The sequence below is a fragment of the Dipodomys merriami genome, unplaced genomic scaffold (assembly GCF_024711535.1).
Source record: "Dipodomys merriami isolate MVZ:Mamm:240054 unplaced genomic scaffold, mDipMer1.0.p SCAF_3, whole genome shotgun sequence".
NCBI lineage: Eukaryota > Metazoa > Chordata > Mammalia > Rodentia > Heteromyidae > Dipodomys > Dipodomys merriami.
This window is the reverse complement of record NW_027204492.1, coordinates 116,153,829-116,162,328: the sequence shown is the minus strand read 5'-3', so window position 1 is coordinate 116,162,328 and position 8,500 is coordinate 116,153,829. Positions and strand designations below refer to the sequence as shown.

The window sequence follows — 8,500 nt, the reverse complement described above, 5'->3', positions numbered from 1 at the left end:
GCAGGATGAGAGTGGGTGGCACCTACAATCCACTATCAAATGGTATTTGCTGTAACTTTTGGTTGGATCTGGGAAGCCAGGAAACAAACAAGAATGTCCTTGCAGTCTGAGCTGGTCGTAGTTCTGTGCTTGATGGCAGAGCCTGATGATCATATAATCAATCCCTCACCATGACTCATTACAGGCCATTTCTAGAGATCCTTATTGTGGCCTTGAAGCAAATTGGGCCTCTAAGGCTTGTAGAACAGATGCAATTTAAAAAGACTGCATTGAGGGACAATAAGTGGGAAACGTAAGTTTCAGTTAAGTGGAAAAATCATTTTCTCCATGACAGTTGAGGAAATCAACCTTTACTTGCAACGAACTTCCACATGCTTTAGTGTTACCAAGTTGGTGTCCCCCAAGCATGAGACATTTAAAAAACTAGTTATTGAACCATATATGGATATGTATAGAATTGACATTATTGATTACACATGTGGATAATGAAGTACCTATCTGGAATGGGGTGTAAGAGCATTCATTTGATTTAAAGCCCAGAACAAAGCTTTTGCTTAACTTTTATTCATCAGGCACAAGACAGAACTTTAAAGAAAACACCACTGAAATTTTTCATTGCTAACATGAAATTTAAGTAGCGCATTTTATAAAAAAAATCATTTTCTATAATTTTCAATAATACACATTCCCTTCTGAAGTGGAAAAACAAAACTCTGAAAACACTGAAGCAATTTGCCAATTTGCCACCTGTTGACCAAAAATGTTTTTTTTGAGTTGAATAAAACATCAAATTACTGAGTACAGTACGAACATTTTACAATCCACATAAAATTACTGAAGGAAATGTTTCCTCTGCCTTTAGCACAATGTAAGTACAAAGCTAGAGTGGTTTTTTTTTTTCTCTCAAATACGATTTAATTTACAAAGAATTGCATATAACTGACCAATACTGATTACAGGGCAAAGAGAAAAGCAATGTTTTATAATTTTCATGTGTATTTAGATTCTAACATTTTATAGTTGGATTCCAGTTTGTAGTTTTGAACAACACAAAAACTCGTACGTCATAACTATATATGGCCTACATAAAATTAAATTTGACTTAAGTTGGAATAGATAACTTCTTTGGTGGGCATGGACTTTCATCTGAATAACTGAATCTTTTCTAAAGGGGTTCTGAAAATATATTTCATAATATACCAAATTTAATGTTTTCCCTAAACTTTCTCCATATGAAAAACACATTCAGAGATTATAATTCTTTTTAATTTCACTGTGCTAGAAACTATGGCTTCTTGGTTTGGTTTGGTTGGTGTTTTCCTTAGGTATTGAAGGAAGGGCTGTCACCCCAGTTAAAAAGCTATGGCAAAAGCACAGAAAGCCACTTGTAGGTATTCTAGAACACTGTAGAATCTCGCTGTGTATTATATCTCATGGTGTAATAGAAAGTGAAGTGATTTTCAAAATGGTTCTTTTTGTCTTCTCTGTGAATAGATCATACATAATCTGTTACAGAATATACAATAGTCAAAACTGAAGACACATAAATACAACAAAGCTATATGAAAGTAAGAATTTTATAGAGAGCCAATGTGGGTAATTTTTAGGTTGGATATGGTTGTCTGGTTTTGTCCTTTTCTAAGGCTGGCTACGCAATAGAATTGTATCATAAGGTGGCGAGGGTAGGAGTGCTCAACATCTGTCAGTGGATCTACTTTCTCTTGGTGTTACTTTTTTTGTTGTTTTAAAAAAACGTGAAAAGAAGGAAAAAAAATAAGGAAATGTCCAATCTCCATCGGCCACGTGTTGGCATCTGGGCGAGAAGGAAGTGTGTGGTGGGCAGGGTGGGCTCCAGCTGCTGGCGGGTGGGCTCATACCAGCGTTTCCGGGAGGGCGTCTGGGTTGTCAGTGGACAGCAGCTCCCAGATCTGCCACCGCTCTCGCTGCCAGTCGAGCCAGTTGGCGTCCCCCAAGTGCGGACGGTTGTGCTCGCTGCTTGGGTGGGGGGAGTAGGCGCTTCCCAGTTTTTTCAGTGGGGCCTTAGGCTCCTGGGATGCCCGCTGGCCTCTCCCCTCCGAGGCTGTTCCTGAGCCGCCTTCGGGCCTCTGCAGCTTCCACAAGGGAGGCTCATTGGATGGCTGGGCCAATCCTCGGGAGAGCTTGCCCTGTCCCGGGTATGGAGGAGGGGGCCTCCTGTCATCCCTGCCACTCTCCCGTGGTCTCTGGTGCGAAGGCTGGGCCCGGCTCTGCAGCCCGGCCCTGTCCAGCTTGCCCTCCGTGAGGTCTTCAGCACTGCTTAGGGTCAAGTGTGGCTCAGATTTGGCCACTGGCCGCCTGGCCGCCCCACCCCCACCCAGGGTGGGGGGAGTGCTGTAGACTCGCGCTGTGGGATGGTGGACACGGCCTTGCACCATGGTGGCCGCCGTCTGAGTCCTCCGAAGGACCTGAGTGCTGCTGTCCAGCCCTGCGGAGCTCCCTTGACATCGAGGCCAATGCTGGGATAGGTTCCCTTGGGAAAGGGAACAAGGCCCCTGTCTCAGGGAGCTGCTTTCAAAGATGTCACCATAGGAACCTGGCAGCCAGAGAGAGGCAAGGGTTGGAATTAGTTCATGGAATTGTCCATCCTGTTGCTTTCTTCCCACAGCCCTGTTTCTACAACCTGGCGTGGTGACTCACACCTATAAGTCATAGCTACTCAGGAGGCTGAGATCTGAGGATCCTAGATTGTAGCCACCCCAGGTAGGAAAGTCTGTGAGACTATCTCCAATTAACCCCCAAAAAGCTGGAAGTGGAGCTGTAGCTCAAATGGTAAAGTGCCAAGTCCTGAGTTCAAGTCCCAGCACACGCACACACACACAGAGTACTCCACCTGTCATTCCTGGGTCTTTGGATCCACTTTTTAAAGTTGAATGCCATGTTCCCCAGATATTGAAAGGCTCCTCTGACATATCTAGGAAAAAGAATAACAAGTTATATAATACAAACATGTTAAAGTAAAAATAAATATTTCTCTAACATGTCTTCTATACAGAGTTCTGTATTTAACATTGTGTTGGATGCAAAACAACACGATCCACATTTGCTTCTCAGGAAGTTTACTGGAGACATACAAAACATTCTTTCTCTATATGGTTGGAGCCATGATCCCCAGAACCTATTAAGAAGTCACATTTATTTTAAAAAGGACTTTGGGGAAGTTGTGGAATTGTGATTCTTGAGATGGAATAATTTTCCTGTGTGACTTGGATGGGCCCAATGTAATCACAAGGTTTCTTTAAAGGAGTCAGAGAAGATTCTCCTATGTTACTGCTTTAATACAGAAACGTATAGATGCTGGCATTGACCCTACATTGACCCTACAATTCCCAGGAGGGAAGGCAGCCCTGCTGACACTTCTGATGTATGACCTCTGAAGCCCTAAGGCAGCAAATAACGTGAGTTGTTTCAAGCCACTGGATAATGTGAGACAGCAGTAGTAGGAAAGGTATATAGTGAATCTGAGTGGCAACTGCCTTATGAGCTGTGACCACATGAACAGAGAGACGGAGGAGCAACGAGAACAGTTTCTGAACTCTTCTAGGAGACACTTTACTATTGATATCAACAGAGTCTTTCCAGCAGTCTGGGCAGGAGTAGTGACAGTGTGACTACCAGCCTAGTTCCTCTCCTTTACTATCCTGTGCTGGGATCCTAATTATGAGAAGCAATGAGGAGAGGAGCAAAGATCTATTGGCATTGTTCCCATGCTTCATAGCTATGGCACATGGTCCCTAGGAGAGCCTCAGTAGGTCATGTGACAGATGAGTCACCCAGCAGAAGAGGTGAGAAGTGAACATGAGGTTCCACATCACACATCAGGCAGGGTTTAGTCCATGTGTAGTGCTGTGGTAAGAGGTTAGTGGATTAATTAAGCCCAATGAATTAGACACTTTTGTCATTATTAGTCTCCAAAAGCAGGAGGAAATGGGCCTCCGCTGTGCTCAGCCACTCATTTGAGATCAGGTTAAGTTGGAAGTGGCAGAGCAGATTTTGGATTCTGGGTCTCCTTGGTATCCTTGTCATTGGATACTGACACTATTTGGTTCTGGCACGTTTGTTTTGTGAGGAGGCCCTCAGTTTCTTTTGTTGTAAATGTGACAGCAGCGATCAGCTGGCATCTTAGGTTCACAAAGATGCAGCCCAGAACCACCAGCCAGGACACATAAAATGCCAGTTATCAGCTGGCAATATGATTGGCCCTTCCCATAAACTTGAAGGTCAAAGTATGGGCTTCAGGGACCCTCCAAGACAATGCCTGGGATTCCTAGCCCTTCCTCTTCCTAGCATGTGTTTAGCAGGTACTCAGTAAGTGCTCATTGCATCACAGAAAGGTCCAAAGTGCCCTCACCGGGCACTACCTGCAACAAGGGCAGAGGCATTTAGTTTAGCCAGTGGCAACTGGACTCATTACCTTTTACAAGCCTTGGTCCAGGAGAACTTTCTCTTGACTTTGACTTTGGCGACGGCAAGTGGCCCACCAGCATGTACTGCTCTGGAACTTTATAAAGTTTCTCGGAGCCCCCCGGGGCCCTGTCCTCTTGCATAGCCAGCAGGGAGCGTTCAGACAGCACTGGGGAGTTGTTGTCATAAGGGGAGATGTCTCCACTGGAGGCTTTGTTGGAATCTGTAGATGAATGCCTCCCTCCCAGGGAAAAGGAAACTTCCGACGGCAGCATGTCAGGGCTTCTGGCACAACGAGAAAATTACACGTGTGTAAATGACCATTTACTCAGATCGAACAGGAGGAGAACAAATGGACATGGGGGCTAAACCAGAAAGACCTTTTGATCTACATTCCAGTACTTTGGCATTGATAAAGTGAAAGAACTTCCACATACTGTCAGTAGATGGCAGCAAAACACAACAAATGAAACTGAGACAGCTCCCTGCATAGTATTTGTCAATATATGGTCAGCAGAGGGCAGCAAAACCTAAGAAATGGAACGAAACAAGCCAGGAAAAAGGAGGCAGATGAACAGTTGGGTCCTTGTATTCACCAATGTGTGGCCAGCAGAGAGCAGTAAAAAAACGATGTAACAGAAAATGTCAGCCAGGGTGAACGACAGACATGAATGCAGATGGATCCCTGAATTCACAGTGCATAGCTGAAGTGCCCCGTGGATTAATGCCTGATTGCATTTGAAAACAAAAGCCTTATAATCACTATGTATTGAGCAAAGAAAACTGGTAGATAACTCTACCTTCCTCGGTTCAAAATTAATTCAGATAAAACTATAGTTGATACTTGAAGTTTATGGTGGTTTTATGGACAACCTTTCTTGTAAGTAAGCTCATCCTTCCTGAGATGAAGATGATGATACTTCTCATGGGAATAACTACTTCATATATAAAAAGGGGGCCAAAAATAAATATCAGACTATCATGAAGAGTCCACTGTAAACAGTGTAGACATTTAACACAATTCCACAGGGCACTAACACTTTCACAAATTTATACATGACATAATTAGCATACTATCCACTTATATACATGGGAGTGAGTTGTCACAGCAACAGAAATAACTGAAAATGTAATTGGAGCAGGAACATGAAAACTTCAAACATGAAAAGAACCAGGCAAAGTCTTACCTGGAAACAGCTTTATTTTCTACCTTCCTTAAAACAGTGGCCCTGACATCTTAAAGGGAAATGATCAGAAGTTGATTAGAAGTTCCAGAACCTTGCCCTCTCCCTCCCTTCCCTGGGCCTAGTTTGCGTCTTTTATTCATCTTTGCTTTTCTTTGGTTCTGTTTTTCAAAACAAATCCTTGGGGTCTGAAGAGCAGCCGTTTCCTAACCAAATGGTTTTGTGCATGCAAAATGGAGGGAGTATGCTCAGCTCACAGGGCCCTAGTGCCCTGTGGGGTTGGCAGCAAGGGTTAGTACCCAGAGGAAACACACCCCACCCAGCCTTTGTGATACACCAGGCCCGCCATCGAGGGAGGCAGCCGGCACTTGTGTGGACATTTCCTACCCACACAGAGTAAATAAGTCCTTTCCTTGCCTCTTCTTTAAATGGATATCAGGCAATCTTATGGGCAGGAGCCAGAGGACAGCCATGAGGATGATTTTCCAGACCTTTAGACCGCCAGTGAATGTGAAGAAAAATAAAGGAACTTAACTATATCTGCTGGAAAGTTGGAGGGGGGAGCACTATTTAACCACAGTATTTAATTAAAGGGAAACAAATGCCCTAGTTCTAGCTAAGGGAACACAAAACAAAACAGTGGGCACTTGTAAGTTGTCAGTAGGACTGTAATTGAGGGCAGTTTATTATGAAAATGGGAAAAATTGGATGTGTTAAACTAACAGAGGTCAGCTCAGAATCTGACCAGTTGGCTAGCAACTGTATTATAGAAGTAATTGCTTTTGTTTTTCCTGCTCAGTTGATATTTTTGAGCTATTGATGAAAACATTTTATGCCTACTTAGTAAAAATAAGTCATAATTTTACATCAGTGACAGCAAGTAGAGCCTTCTTGTACGGATATTTTAGAGATGTGAGTCAATTTGTAATCCAAAACAAAACAACTATCAGGCTAAGAATGCTGCTTTGATAATGTTGTTTTTTGCCTTTCTATTGGGAGAAAAGGTTGGAAAGGTCATATTTTAGCTCACAAACACCACAATAATCCTCATGTCTCGTGTCTTGCTCATCTTATCAAATATATTGAAGAAGACATTTTAAAAATGTTGTAAGGTGCAGATTGTTAGGAATTGTGTGGGCAAAGCTAACCCCATGGAATGACTTTTCTTTTACATCTTCTTACTAGGGACATGTGGATTACTACTGAGGAAGTGAGTTATTTTCTCCCTATGGACTCACGAGTCATGCAATAATTAATGTCTTTCTATCTGCAATGACAGCTTCAAGGAAATGAAGCCCATATGAGCTGTTGTGTGGAAGCGTGTGTGTGTGTGTCTGTGTGTGTGTGTGTGTGTGTGTGTGTGTGTGTGTTTTGTCAGTGGTGGGGCTTGAGCTCTGCGCCTGGGCACTGTCCCTGAGCTCTTCAGCTCAAGGCAAGCACTCTACCACTGGAGCCACAGCGCCACTTTCTGTGTGTTTTGTATATCACCATCAACTTAGGGCTCTTCCCCTCCACGACTCTCACATTCACAGGAGGTTGTTCTACTTCACCAATTTCTTTCAAGTTGCTTCAGAAAACAGTGTTTGGACAGGGAAACCATACTTTCATTGATTGTTACGAGGAAAAGTGGGTTGCAGGAATGGTAGTATGTCTACCGTGTAGTGTTTGGTTTGGTTTTCACCAAACAAGGATGGTTAAGAATAATGACACAATGAACTCAAGTTGATATAGCCCTTTTTCGTCCATCTTCATAGCTCATGTTGGATGGGAAAGAGATGGTGGGAGAGATGAAAGAAGGAGGGGAACATTGCTCCTGTCTTCTTTCCTCTGAGTCGACCTCACAGAATTTCGTGTAGTGGTTATGAAAGGAGAAAGTGTACTCACCGTGGTGGCACCTCACTTGGGAACTTGGTGGAAATGTATTCTCAAGTTCCATTCTGCACCTATTGGCAGAACTGGCTACATAATAATGTAGCCCAGTGCAGAGCCCAGTGCAAAAGGAGCACGTGGGGCACCATGCTAGAACAAATGAGGAATTTCAAGAGAGCAATAGCAGACCATTCAAACAAATACAAGCCCCTTCTGAATGTCACGTGGTAGCCCAGGAGGCCAGCTGTGCTTTTGTTGTTGTTGTTGTTGTTGTTGTCAGTCATAAGGCTTGCACTCTGGGCCTGGACACTGTCCCTGAGCTCTTCAGCTCAAGGCTAAGGGTCTACCACTTGAGCCACAGCACCACTTCCGGTTTTCTAGTGGTTATCTGGAGATAAGAGTCTCATGGACTTTCCTGCCTAGGCTGGCTTTGAACCATGATCCTTAGATCTCAGCCTCCTGAGTAGCTAGGATGACAGGTGTGAGCCACCAGTGCCTGGCCAGCTCTGCCTATTGAAAGGAGAACCCTAGGGGAGGAACAGTAGATTGTGTTTAAAGAAGTACAATAGAGGATGCCCATAGATGAGCATGTCCAAACACATTCCTCTCAGTCCATAGATACAACAGTGGGATAAGGGTCTGCTAAGAGCCAAATCAGGACAGATAGGATAGATAGTGGCTCAAGCTGTGGTGTTTGCTGGACCTGAAGTGAACAGGATGGCCCTGATCTTGGAGTGGCTGGGGCCTCAGTCAGGAGAAGGAGGGTAGATGACACCTGGGCCTCTTTGGTCCTCCTGTGCAGGATTACTAGCATGGGATACTCTGTTGTGGGGGGAGGACTTGCTGAGCTGAGGGAAAGGGCATGGGAATCCACCCTGACTTTCCCTGCTCTTTTGGTTGAGTCTCTGAAGTGTGAAACCACAGTTGGAGCCGTAGTCAGAGAAGAAACTCAGGGAGGAAGCTGGAGCGAATCCTTCACAATAGAGGGGAATGAGTTGCTTCATAGT

The 8,500-nt window shown here is 44.1% G+C and overlaps 1 protein-coding gene across 8 annotated transcripts in view; it reads right to left on the bottom strand.

Moving 5' to 3' along the window:
- Nucleotides 1-548: 548 nt before the first annotated feature.
- Nucleotides 549-8,500, bottom strand: part of Arhgap6 (Rho GTPase activating protein 6) — a 434,648-nt gene continuing 426,696 nt past the window's right edge. For all 8 annotated transcript variants that reach the window (XM_070040889.1, XM_070040893.1, XM_070040892.1 and 5 more), the window contains 3 exons: nucleotides 4,451-4,725; nucleotides 2,870-2,950; nucleotides 549-2,572 (listed from right to left, as the gene is read on the bottom strand). In XM_070040889.1, the coding sequence (XP_069896990.1) occupies nucleotides 1,872-2,572; nucleotides 2,870-2,950; nucleotides 4,451-4,725 (1,057 nt within the window). In that variant the 3' untranslated portion in view covers nucleotides 549-1,871. The remainder of the gene's footprint in view (nucleotides 2,573-2,869; nucleotides 2,951-4,450; nucleotides 4,726-8,500) is intronic.